Here is a 14173-nt window from a genome sequence, read left to right as displayed (position 1 = left end):
CCCGTTGCGGAGCACAGGCTCCGGACGCGCAGGCTCAGCGGCCATGGCTCACGGGCCCAGCCGCTCCACGGCATGTGGGATCCTCCCGGACCGGGGCACGAACCCGTGTGCCCTGCATCGGCAGGCGGACTCTCAACCACTGCGCCACCAGGGAAGCCCAACCCACCATTTTTAAAAGAGTTTATCTTCCATAGTTTTGAGGGGATTTTGTAAAAATTGACGTATTGGTGGAGATTGATAGAAGTATGTAATTATCAAGGATTTTGTGAGCGGCATACCCTAGAAGCAATGAACATTTATAAACAAATACATGTTTCTTAACATATAAAAAAGTTTCTTGAATACAATGAACATACTTTGAAAAGTAAAAAATGTTTATGGGAGTCTTTATCATTATAGAGAACAGCAGTGGAATACTTAAAGGGAACGTGTCTTGTCTTCCGGGGAAGGATGTACAGAGAGTGGGAATGCAGGGACGACGTAGGGAGTTCTGATTTTTGAGCAGTGCTCTCTCCTGCTTGCTTTACATCAGCTTCCACGATGAACTGGGTTGACACTGCTCTGCCAGGGCCTTCTGAGCGATTGTGCAAGATGTGTTGGGATAGAGTATCTCCGCTAAGACATGCCCAGGTTCCAAAGTCACAGCTAAGGGATGCTCTCCATTTCTCCTAATGTGCTAGCTCCCTCCTTTCTTCGGCGCCTTCCCTTACCAGTCTAGACCACACGATGCAGCACCTCCATCTGTTCTTTTTTAATCCTCGCCCAGCACCCCCTTTAGTAAAACCCCAGCCCTGTCCAGGCTGGGAAGCAGAGGGGAGGACCTCCACTGGGGACTGGTGATCCTCAGACAACCCCGATCCTGTTCTCTTATTTCGTGGAGAAAATGGAGGGTGTGGAGCAGAAATCCCCTCCAAGTCCTGATTCCTCTCCCCACAGCCCTCACACTTGCCTGGATCCATCTCTGACGACCTCCTTCCTGACCACTGGAGTGGGGAAAGTGTTTCCTCTGTAAGGCTAACACCTCTGCTGGTTTCTGCATCTGACCCTCTTTCCCTGTGCTCAGACACCTCCCTTCATCCCTCTGTCTCGTGTGTCTTCAGCCTCTGTCTCCATCACTCGCAGCGTAGTCATTCTCCCACAGGTTTAAAAAAACCACTTCTTTTTGCCTCCCATCCCTCTATAGCTGTCATCCTCTCTCTCTCCTTCCCATCGTAACCCAGCTCTTTGATCGTCATTTATGTTCACTTTCTAAACATTTGACTTCCTGTTTTCTGTTTGGGTGTTTTTAATTTCTGTTTTAATATTTTTTATTGAAGTATAGCTGATTTGTAATATTGTGTTAGTTCCGGGTGTAGAGCATAGTAATTCGGGGGTTTTGCTGATTATATTCCATTATAGGTTATTATAAGATTTGGGGTATAATTCCCTGTGCTCTACAGTAAATCCTTGTTTATCTGTTTTATGTATAGTAGTTTATATCAGTTAATCCCATACTCCTAATTTGTTGGGTATTTTAGAATATACTGTTCCTTCTGCCCTGTATGCTCCTCTGTACATCTCTACCTAGTGAACACCTTCTCATCTTTTCATTCTCAACGCAGATACCTCCTTCTTCGAAAATCCTGCCACGACTGTCAGGCTGGATTAGGTCTTGCTCTTCTGTGCACGCTTAGCCTCTTGTTCTTATCTGTATCGTGGCAATAATACTACTAATAGATGGTTGAGCACTGTCAGACCAGTCATCATGCACTATTATTATTATGTTGGTATTAATACTGTAGCACGTTGTTTTGTCCTCAACAGAACTGAGAGAGGATTTCATCCCGATTCTATTTATAAGGAAATTGAACAACAAAGAAGTTAAGTAACTTGAACCCAACTGTGTTCCCCTAGAGCCTGTGCTAGTTATTCAGGGCTGAGAGCCAGTGGGTCTCATGCTTCATCGTGCATCAGAATCAGCTAGAGGGCTTGTGAAAACACAGATCACTGCCCTCGATCTCAGAGTTCCCAATTCAGTAGATCTGAGGTGGGAGATTTTTCATTTCCAACAAGCTCGTAGATGGTGTTGATGCTGCTGGTCCACGGAGCACACTGAAATCCACTGCTCCAGGCGGCCGATCACTTTCTCTGTTGACCTTGTCTCTGTACTTGTCTCTCTCCAGCTAAAATGGGAGTTCCTTAGGGTAGGAGCTGTTTTTTTCTTCCTTTTTCTTTTTCTTTTTCTTTTCTTTTTAATGTCCACATTCCCAGCATCTAGCAAAGTAGTTCTCACAGGTGGTAGGCCTTCAATAAATGTTTCTTTGAATGAATGATGTAATTAATGGTTCTGGCCTTTTAAGTGTATTTTTGCCCGAATGAAATTTCTGTGTATTTCAAGAATTCTCCGGTTTTATCAGTCACATACTTGATTGGCATACAGGGGTCGCGTACTCAAAGGTTTTGTAAGGTTAATTGTTAATTGCATGACTTTAAAGTACTCTGAAGCCAAAGGTCACATCTGTTGTATTTGGCTCACTGTTCTTTCCAGAGTGGACCCCTCACTGCCTATTAGGTTATACCATCATTATATGGAAAGAGGCTCTTTGGCCTTTTAGCAGATTTGAAAATTTCTTTCCTAAAGTAGCACCTTCCTTGATGTAAAATGACTCCATCATAAATGTGATGGCTTATAGGAATTGTGGTACATTTACTTCCCAGTATTCAAGCTTCGTAAAATGCCTGTGTGACATGGAGTAGTTGAGTGGGAGGTTGGCGCGCCTTATCTCAGCCAGCTCGGCTCTGGGTCCCCAACAGCCAGGCATCAAGTGGGAAACAAGAGATTTCTGACGGCTTGAAAACTTTCAGACTTTGACTTTGGCTTAATGATATTTTCTTATATGTTACTTTTGTTTCAAAATAGGAACTACTAAAATTTTTTTTATTATGACAGGGTTTGCAAGAACTTATTGAAAACACAAAGAGGCAGGTTAACCACCTTTGTGGAGTCGTTTCACAAATGCAGCATTCTTTGGAGAAACCATTGTTGCCTAACTGTGCCTAACTACTTCCATAAAGCTCTAGTTCCTAGAGATACCAATCAGTTAGAAGTGAGAGAGAACGAATAACTCTGAGATTAGCAAGGCTGATCTATACTTACTTTAGCAGTAGGTTGGAGAATAACCTCTCTTGGAAGAATGCTGAAGTCTAGGTTTGAGACATGATACTGAATATTTTTATGTTTGTAACCATAATGTATAAAATGCAATCAAAATGTAGGGTTGAAGAGGATTAAAAATCATATAATCAAAATTCAGCATTTATACTTGACTATGGAAAATGATGTTGCAAGGAAAACAGGTATTAATGCTTTTACTGATTTTTCAATTCTTATTTTTACTCACAGAAGATTTATACTGAATTCGTGTCATTTTAGAGGTCATCTGGATTTACACAGAAAAGTTTTGATTGTATACTTCATGGAGAAATTACAGAAAGGAGCTTAACCCATTCTGTTCTTTTACCCTGGACAGGGAGATTGTAGCCCATCTTTACCCGTGGAAAGGCAGGAAGACAATGCCGAGACCAACCCTGTAGGAACATCTCTTCAGTCAGCAGCACTCCCTGAACTGCAGCAGCCGGTCCTCAGGGAGAGTCCACCACCGCCCAGAATTGTCTCCACATACTCATTAGAGCCATGTTTCACACCACGCAGCCCATCTCCTGGGCTTCCTGTTCTATCCTCCTATGTCAGTGAAGGTGCCGAAAGTACCAACAGTGTTATCTCATCTGCCCAGGCTACTGTAGCAGTGCCTATAGCAGTTCTGCCACAAGGAGAACCCAGTCTGGCAGATACCTCTGAGACAGTGAACTACTCAACTATAATGGGAAATAACAGCATGGGCCCAGATGCTGCCTTGACATTTCTCTGCATGCCTCCCATTACTGGTGAGTTTGAAACGGCACACATTACAAATAGCATCCAGTAATCTATATTCAAAGGCATCCTTAATGCAAACTAGTGATAGCTATTTTTTAATTAGAAGTTTTATATTGAGATAATTATAGATTCACATGTAGTTGTAAGAAATAATACAGAGTGATACCCTTTACCCAATTTCCCTCAGTGGTAGCATCCTGTAAAACTATAGTAAAATATCACAACCAGGATATTGACGTTGATATAATCCATGGATCTTATTCAGCTGTTCCCAGTTTGACTTGTATTCATTTGCGTGTGTGTACTTTTAGTTCTGTGCAGTTTTACCATATGATAAAGTTTGTATGTCCACCACCATAGTCAAGGAACAGAATATTTCCATCACAAGGATCACTTGTGTTGCCTTTTTATAACCACCCATCACCCTCTGGTGACCCTGCCCTCCCTATTCCCCTATCCCTAACTCTCCCTATTCCCTTATCCCCTCAGTACTCAGGCAACTACTGATCTATTCTCCATCTCTAGAACTTTGTCACTTCAAAATTGTTATATATTTGTAGGCATATGGTATGTAACATTTTGATATTGGCTTTTTTCACTAAATATAAGTCCCTAGAGATTAAAGCAAGTTGTTCACTAGTTCCTTCCTTTTTATTGCGGAGTACTGTTACTTGGTATAGATGTGTCATAGTTTAAGCATTCATCTGCTGAAGAAAATTTGGGGTTTTGTTTTCTAGTTTTTCACTATTAGGACTAAGGCTGCTATGAATATTCATGTACAGGTTTTTGTGTAAACAGAAGTTTTCATTTCTCTGACATGAATACCCAAGAGTGCAGTTGCTGGTTATATGTTAACTGCGTGTTTAGCTTTATGAGAAACTACCTGTTCTCCAGTGTAGGTGTACCATTTTGCATTCCTGCCAGCAATGTATGAGTGATCCAGTTTCTCTGGAGCCATATTTCTGCTCTTTCCATTGTTCTTTCTTCCTGCTGATGCTTCCTGATTGCTTCTTTCATCATATCCTATCTGGTAGAAGATTTTCTTTTTTAAGAGTAAATCTGCTGGGGGCAAAAATCTTTTTTTTTAAAAATATCTTTATTGGAGTATAATTGCTTTACAATGGTGTGTTAGTTTATGCTTTATAACAAAGTGAATCAGCATATGCATATATCCCCATATCTCCTCCCTCTTGCGTCTCCCTCCCACCCTCCCTATCCCACCCCTCTAGGTGGACACAAAGTACCGAGCTGATCTCCCTGCGCTATGCGGCTGCTTCTCACTAGCTATCTATTTTACATTTGGTAGTTCCTTTGTGTGAGAATGTCTTCATTTCCCCTTCTTTCTGAAGGATAGTTTCACCCAGTATGGAATTCCTGGATGAGAGTTCTTGTATTACAGCCCTTGAAAACTTTTTATTTGTAGAAGTGTCAGGAAAGGCAGAAACCAGCCTTGGAAACAGCACTGAGTCAAGGTACTATCCAACTTTTTTGGGAAATGACAGTGGCCGGGATACTGCCTCTTCATCTATCTTCATCCCTCCCAATTTTGGTGAGTTTGAAATGATACATATTACAAATAGCATTGTTTAATTCAGATTCACTAACATCCTTAATGCAAGTCGGTGGTAGCTCTTTTTTAAATTAAGCTTTTCATTTTGAGGTAATTTTAGATTCACGTGTAGTTGTAAGAAATTATACAGAGTTCCTATTTGTGCTTTACCCATTTTCCTTAATAATACCATCTTGCAAAACTATAGTAAAGTATCACAACCAGGATACTGACATTGATTAAATCCACATTTGTGTGTGTGTGTTTAGTTCTATGCAATTTTATTCCATGCCTCAGTGTATTTGCCCACCATCACAGTCGTGATACAGAACATTTCCATCATTACCACAAACACCCTTCATATTGCCCTTTTATTAACCACAATCACCTCCCTCTGGTCACCCTTTCCTCCCACCCTGCCCCGTCCTAACCCCTGCAAGCCCTGAACTGACTTTTGTTTCTATAATTTTGTCATTTGAATATTGTTATTTAAATGGAATAAAATACTATAGAACCTTTTGGGCATGGCTGTTTTTTTAACTGAACATAATTTCCTGGAGATTTATACCAGTTGTTGCTTGTATCAAGAGCTCCTTCCTTTTTATTGTTGAGTACTGTTCCATGATATGGGTGTATAACTGTTTATCTGTTTGCCCATAGAAGGACGTTTGGGAAATTTCCAGTTTTTGGCTATTACAAGTTTAGCTCTATGAACAGTCCTTTACCAGTTTTTGTGTAAACATAAGTCTACATTTCTTTGAGATGAATGCCCAAGAGGGCAATTCTGGGTCATGTGTAATTCCATGTTTAGTTTTATAAGAAACTGCTAAAATTATTTTTCAGAGGAGCTGTATAATTTTACCTTCCACCCATAATATACGTGATATAATTTTTCTGCGTGCATATTTCTTCTCTTTCCATTGTTCTTCTTGATGCTCAAAGATCCATTCTTTTATCATATTCTTTCTGTTTGAAGATTTTCCTTTAGCCTTCCTTTAAGGGTAAGTCTGCAAGAGACAAGTTCTTTTAGTTTTCCTTCATGTGAGAATGTATTTATTTCCCATACATTAATGAAGGATAGTTTCACTATGTATAGAATTAATGACTGAGAGTTATTTTCTTAAGCACTTGAAAAATGTTTTTACTGTAGCTATGCCAGAAATAGCAGAAACCAGCCTGGAGAACAACCCTGAGACAATGAGTTACCCAACTTTATTGAGAAATGACAGTGGCCAGTGTTCTTCTTTACCTGTCAACCTCCCACCCAATTTTGCTGAGTTTCAAATAATGCATACTACAAGTAGCACTGTTTAATCTAGATGTATCAACATCCTTAATGCAAGTTAATGGTAGCCCATTTTTTAAATTAAACTTTTTATTTTGAAATAATTTTAGATTCACATATATTTGTAAGAAATAATATAAAAAGATCACTTTTACACTTCACCCTTTTCTCTCAATGATTACATCTTGCAAAATTAGTAAAATATCACACCTGGGGTATTGACATTGATATAATACACAGATGTTACTGAGATGTCCCCAGTTTTACTTGTAGTAATTTGTGTGTGTTTATATTTATTTCTGTCTGATTTCATCACATGAGTAGGTGTGATATCCACCAACGCGGTCAAGATACAGAAACATTTCCATCACCATAAGGATGCCTCTTCTTGCCCTTTTATAGCCACACCCACCTCTCTCAGGTTGCCCTTTCCTTCCCCACTGCTTGTTCCCTAGCCCCTGGCAAACACTGGTCTCTATAATTTTGTCATTTCAAGAGTGTTATATAAAGGGAGTCTTACAGTACGTAAACTTTGAGGATTTTTTTCACTCAACATAATTCCTTGAGGATTCATCCATGTTGTTGCATGTATCAAAATTTCCTCCCCTTTTTAAAAAAAAATTTATTTATTTTTGGCTGCATTGGGTCTTCGTTGCTGCGCGCAGGCTTTTCTCTAGTTGCGGCGAGTGGGGGCTACTCTTCGTTGCGGTGCGCGGGCTTCTCATTGCGGTGGCTTCTCTTGTTGCAGAGCACAGGCTCTAGGTGTGTGGGCTTCAGCAGTTGTGGCTCATGGGCTCTAGAGCGCAGGCGCAGGCTCAGTAGTTGTGGCACATGGGCTTAGTTGCTCCATGGCATGTGGGATCTTCACGGACCAGGGTTTGAACCCGGGTCCCCTGCATTGGCAGGCGGATTCTTAACCACTGTGCCACCAGGGAAGTCCCTCCTTCCTTTTTATTGCTGAGTAGTTTTATAGGATTTCAATATGCAGTAATTGTTTTTAACCATTCAGCCATTGAAGGGCATTAGTTTTTTTTTTCCCTTAGTTTTTGGTATTAAGAGTAAAGCCGGGGCTTCCCTGGTGGCGCAGTGGTTGGGAGTCCACCTGCCGACGCAGGGGACACGGGTCCGTGCCCTGGTCCGGGAGGATCCTATGTGCCACGGAGCGGCTGGGCCCGTGAGCCATGGCCGCTGGGCCTGTGCGTCCGGAGCCTGTGCTCCGCAGCGGGAGAGGCCACAGCGGTGAGAGGCCCACGTACCCCCCCAAAAAAAAAAAAAAAAAGAGTAAAGCTGTTATCAACACCCATGTATTGGTTTTTGTATATATGTAAGATTTAATTTCTCTGTCATGAATGCCAAGAGTGCAATTTTTGAGTCTTAGCATGTTTAGTTTTATAAGAAAATGCCAGTAGAGAGGATATACCATTTTTCTTTTTACTTTTTGGTTTTTTTGAAAACATGTTCAGGTTTTTCCTTTGCTTTATATTTTTTTAAAGATTTATTATTTATTTATTTAATTTATTTTTGGCTGCATTGGGTCTTAGTTGTGGCACGCGAGATCTTTCGTTGCAGCACGGGCTCTTCGTTGCAGTGCGCGGGCTTCTCTCTAGTTGTGGTGTGTGGGTTTTCCCCTCTTTAGTTGTGGCATGCAGGCTCCAGGGAGCATGGGCTCTGTAGTTTGCGGCACGCAGGCTCTCTCGCTGAGGCACGTGAGCTCAGTAGTTGCGGTGCGCGGGCTTAGTTGCCCCGTGGCATGTGGGATCTTAGTTCCCCGACCAGGGATTGAACCTGCGTCCCCTGCATTGGAAGGCGGATTCTTTACCGCTGGACCACCAGGGAAGTCCTGAGACTGTACCATTTTTCATTCTCACCAGCAACGGTCCAGTTTCTTCACATTCATGTTTCCGTTCTTCCCATTGCTCTTTCTTTCTTCCTGATGCTCCAGATTTCCTTCTTTCATCGTATCCTTTCTGTTTGAGGATTTTTCTTTAACCTTTCCATATGGGTAAGACTGCTAGGGACAGATTCTTTTAGTTTTCCTTTGTTTCGGAATTTTTTTTCACCTTTTACTTGAAGGATAATTTCACTTCCCGTAGAATTCATGGTTGTGAGTTCTTTTCTTTCAGTAGTTGAAAAATACATACTTGTAGAAGTTCCAGGAACAGCAGAAACCAGCCTGGAAAACAGCTCTCAGACGGTGTATTACCCAACTTTACTGGGAAATATCAGTGGCCCAGATACTGACTCTTCATCTCATTACCTCCTGCCCAGTTTTGGTGAGTTTGAAATGATATATATTAGGAGTAGCACTGTTTAATCTAGATCTATCCACATCCTTAATACAAGCCAGTTGCAGCTGTTTTGTTTCGTTTTTTTCAGTTGCAGCTCTTTTTAATACTTTTTGGTATAATTTAAGATTCACATGCAGTTGTAAAAAATAATACAGAGAGATCCTATTTATGCTTTACTTATTCTTCCCAATGACTACACCTTGCTAAACTGTGGTACAGTATCACAACCCAGATATTGACATTGATACAACCCACAGACGTTATCGAGGTGCCTCCAGTTTTACGTGTATGTCTGTGTGTACACTTTCATTTGTATACTTAGCACTGTGCAATTTTATCACATGAGTGAGTCCATCACAGTCAAGGTAGAGATCATTACCATCACTCAAGGATCCCTTGTTATTGCTTTTTTACAACACACCAGCCTTCCCTTCCTCCAAGACCCATCCCTAACACCTGGCTACCATTGATCTCTTCTCCGTTTCTATAGTTTTGTCTCACATTGTTATATAAGTGAAATAACATACTGTGTAACCTTTGGGATTGGTTTTTTTCACTCAGTCTAATTCCCTAGAGACTCATCCAGTTTGTGGCATGTATCAATAGTTTATTACTATTTTTGCTGAAGAGTATTCCATGCTATGGATATACAACATTTTAACTCTTCACCTGTTGAAGGGCATCTGGTTTTTTTTTTCAGTTTTTGGCTATTAGGAGTAAAGCAGCTATAAATATTCCTGTGCACACTTTTATGTAAATATCAGTTTTCATTTCTTAATAGTTCCTTTCTATTAATGAAGAGTTTTCCGTGGTATATATATGCAACATTTTTTTTTAAAACCATTCACACATTGAAGGACATCTGTTTTTTTTTTCTAAGTTTTTTGATACTACAAGTGCTGTGAACATTGATGTACTGATTTTTGTGTAAATATAAATTTTCATTTCTCTGTCATGAATGCCAGAAGTGCAGTTGTTAGGTCTTATAGCATGTTTCTTTCTTTCTTTTCTTTTTTTTAAAAATTTTTATTGGAGTATAGTTGATTTACAATGTTTTGTTAGTTTCTGCTGTACAGCAAAGTGAATTGGTTATACATATACATATCCACTTTTTTTTAGATTCTTTTCCCATATAGGTCATTACAGAGTATTGAGAAGAGTTCCCTGTGTTCTACAGTAGGTCCTTATTAGTTATCTATTATATATATAGTAGTATGTATATGTCGAACACTTGTGCTTTTAATTCCAAACTTTCTCATCTCCTCTGGAACCATAGTATATTAGTTTTATAAGAAACTGCTGAACAGTTTTCCAGAGAGGCTGTACCATTTACATTCCAAGCAGCAATGTGTGGGTGATCCAGTTTCTCTCCATCCATATTTCTGATCTTTCCGTTGTTATTTCTTCTTTCCTGATGCTCCAAGATTCCTTTCATAATACCCTTTCTTTTTTGAAGATTTTCCTTTAGCTATTTTTAAGGGCAAATCTGCTAGGGAAAATTTAAAAAATCATTTTTCCTTTGTGTCAGAATGTCTTTATTTCTCATTAGTTCCTGAAGGATAGTCTCATCCAGTATAGAATTCACAATTGAGAGTTGTCTTCTTTCAGCACTTGAAAAAGCTTTACTTACAGAAATGCCGGGAAAAGCAGAAACCAGCATGAAAAACAGCTCTCAGACAGTGTATTACCCAAATTTGGTGGGCAATGACAGTGGCCCAGATGCTGCCTCTTCAACTCTCTCCATTCCACCCAATTTTGGTGAGTTTGAAATGATAACATATCTCAGGTAGCACTTTTTATTCTAGATCCATCAACATCCTTAATGTAAGCCAGTGATAGCTCGTTTTTAACTAAACTTTCAACTTTGTGGTAATTTAAGATACTCATGTGGTTTTAAGAAATTAATACAGAGTGATCCCGTTTATACTTTACCTATTTTTCCCAACAATAACATCTTGCAAAACTGTAACAATATCACAACCGGGATATTGACACTGATACAATCTATAGACCTTATTGAGATTTCCCCAGTTTAATTGTATTGATTTGTGTGTATATGTGTTTAGTTCTATTTGATTTTGTCACATGAGTAGGTTTGCTATCCACCATCCAGTCAAGATACAGAACATTTTCGTCACCTTAAGGATGCCTCATCTTGCCCTTTTGTAACCACACCCACCTCAGCATGATTCCCTGGAGATTCATCTGAATTATATCAGTAGTTCCTTGCTGAGTACTGTTCCGTGGTGTGGATGTACCACAGTTTGTGTTTTGATTCATAGTTGAAGAACATCTGGTTTTTTTTTTTCCAGTTTTTGGTATTACAAGTAAAATTGCTATGACCTTTCCTGTACAGGTTTTTGTGTAAACATAAGTTTTGATTTCTCTTAGATAAATGCCCAAGAGTGCAAATGCTTGGTTGTATGGTAATTGCATGTTTGGTTTTGTAAGAAACTGCCGAACAGTTTTCCAGAGTGGCTGCACCATTTTACTTTGCTGCCAGCAATGTGTGAGTGATCCAGTTTCTCCATATCCATATTTCTGTTGCTTTCATTGTTCTTTCTTCCTTTTTCATGCTCGAAGATTTGTACTTTCATCATTCTTTTCTGGTAGAAGATTTTCCTTTAGCCATTCTCACGTGTAACTCAGCTAGTGACAAACACTTTTAGCTTTCTTCATGTGAGAATGTCTTTATTTCCTCTTCATTGTTTTTGTTTTAATATTTTGGATGTTCTTTTATTATTTTCAACTTTACTGAGGGATAGCTGACAAATAAAATTGTAATATATTTAAAGTGTACAATGTGATGATTTAATGTACATATACATTGTGAAAGGATTCCTGCCATCGAGTTAATTAACAGATGCAATCCTTTCACACATTTACTTTTGTATTTCTTTTGTGGTGAGAACGCTTAAGTTCTACTCTATATGCAAATTATACAATATAGTATTATCAACTATAGTCACCTGTTATACATTAGATACTCAGACCTTATTCAACTTATAACTGAAAGTCTGCACCCTTTTCCCAGCCCCTGGCTATTTCCCCCACCTCCCAGCCCCTGGCAGCCACCTTTCCACTCGATGTTTCTGAGTTTGACATTTTTTTAAAGATTCCACATAAAAGTGACACCATGCTGTATTTGCCTTTTTCTATCTGGCTTATTTCAATTGGCAGAATGCCCTCCAGAATGAACCATGTTTTTGCAAATCTGCTTCATTCTTTTTATTTTTAAAAATTATTTTTTAATTTTAATTTTAATTGGTCCAATTCTTCTAACTTATCAAATTTATGAGGGTAAAGTGGATTGTAGTATTCCCTATTATCCTTTTTTTAAAAAGGAAATATTTATTTATATATTTTTGTCTCCGCGCGGGATTTCTCTAGTTGCAGTGCGCGGGCGTCTCCTTGCGGTGGCCTTCCTTGTTGCGGAACACGGGCTCTAGGGGCCTGGGCTTCAGTAGTTGTGGCACGAGAGCACAGTAGTTGTGTCTCGCGGGCTCTAGAGCGCAGGCTCAGTAGTTGTGGCGCACGGGCTTAGTTCCTCCACGGCATGTGTCATCTTCCTAGAGCAGGGCTCGTACCCATGTCCCCTGCATTGGCAGGTGGATTCCTAATCAGTGCGCCACCAGGGAAGTCCCAAAACTGCTTCATTCTTGAAGGATTGTTTTGCCCGATATAGAATTCATGGTTCAGGGACTTCTCTGACGGTCCTGTGGATAAGACTCCACGCTAATGCTGCAGGGGGGCATGGGTCCGATCCCTGCTCTGGGTATTAAGAGCCTGCATGCCGCGTGGAGCGGCCAAAAAAACTAAGACAAAAGAGAATTCATGGTTGAGAATTCTTATCTTTTAGTAGCTGAAAGTGTTTTATATTTAGAAATGTTGTTAAAAGCTCAAACTACCTAGAAAAGAGCCCTGAGACAACAAATTATCCACTTCTATTGGAAAGACAGTAGCCAAGATATTTCCTCTTTATGTCACTGCATTCCTCCCAGTTTTGGTGAGTCTGAAATGATACTTTGACATATAGCATAGTGAATGTAGAGTCATCAGTCTGTTTAGTGTGGTAGCTCTTGCTTATTAAAGTTTTTATTTTCAGAAAAATTTAGCTGCACATGCAGTTATAATAAATACTACAGAAGAATCATGTGTTCTCCTTACCCACTTTTCCCCAATGGTATTTACAACTGTAAAATGGTGTCAACTGGCAGAATGATAGAAAATTATCACAACCAAGTGACATGATACCATCCACAGATATTATGGAGCTCTCCCCAGTTTCACTTGCATTAATATGAGTGTGTATTTAGTTCTCTACAGTTTTATCATATGCGCAGGTTCACGTACCTTCTACCAGAGGCAAGCCCTGAAACAGTCCCATCACCGCCATGATCTCTCATGTTGCTCTTTTATAACCACACCCGTCCCCTTGCTATTGACATTTGCCCCCTACTCCTACCCTCTGACCTATTGCATGATAACTATGAATCTCTTCTCTTGATCTATTATTTGTCCCTTCAGCGTTGTTATATACATGGAATCATGTGGTGTTTGAGACTGGCTTCTTCCCTCAGTGTAATTCCCTGGAGATTCATTCACACTGTTGTGTCAGTGGTTCCTTCTTTTTTATTGCTGAGTAGTATTTCGTGGTGTGGATGTACCAGGGTTTAATTTTCTGTTCATCTGTTGAAAACCTGTGTTTCCTGTTTTTGACAGTTAGCGGTTAAGGTGATATGAATATTCATTCATAGTTTCAAATTTTGTTTCATTTCACTCTTTCACACAAGTTTTCATTTCTCTGGATGAATGCCCAAGACTGCAATTTCTGGGTCCTATGGTAACTGCACCCTTAGTTTTATGAGAAATTGTCAAACTGCTTTCGAGTGCAGCTGTACCATTTTCCCTTCCTGCCAGCAATGTATGAGTGATCTAGTTTCTCGGTATCCATATTTCTGTTCTTTCCATTGTTCTTTCTCCTTCTTAATGTTCCAGAATTCTATTATAGATTTTCTACTAGAAGGTCTTCTTGTAGCTATTTTCTAAGTATAAGTCAGTTAGTGAGAAATACTTTTGGTTTTCCTTTGTCAATATCTATTTTTGCTTCATTACGGGAGGATAGTTTCATCAGC

General features: G+C 39.8%; 1 protein-coding gene across 1 annotated transcript in view; it reads left to right on the top strand.

Annotated features, from left to right (window-relative positions):
• Positions 1-14173, top strand: part of BEND2 (BEN domain containing 2) — a 54584-nt gene that overhangs the window by 18937 nt on the left and 21474 nt on the right. The window contains exons 4-7 of the mRNA XM_029241250.1: positions 3510-3924; positions 5340-5465; positions 8877-9023; positions 10647-10796. Coding sequence (XP_029097083.1) covers positions 3510-3924; positions 5340-5465; positions 8877-9023; positions 10647-10796 — 838 coding nt within the window. The remainder of the gene's footprint in view (positions 1-3509; positions 3925-5339; positions 5466-8876; positions 9024-10646; positions 10797-14173) is intronic.

This window comes from Monodon monoceros, unplaced genomic scaffold, assembly GCF_005190385.1.
Source record: "Monodon monoceros isolate NGI ecotype Baffin Bay Population unplaced genomic scaffold, NGI_Narwhal_1 Super_Scaffold_22, whole genome shotgun sequence".
Classification (NCBI taxonomy): Eukaryota; Metazoa; Chordata; class Mammalia; order Artiodactyla; family Monodontidae; genus Monodon; species Monodon monoceros.
The sequence above is the reverse complement of the archived record's forward strand: the minus strand, read 5'-3'. Positions and strand labels throughout refer to the sequence as shown.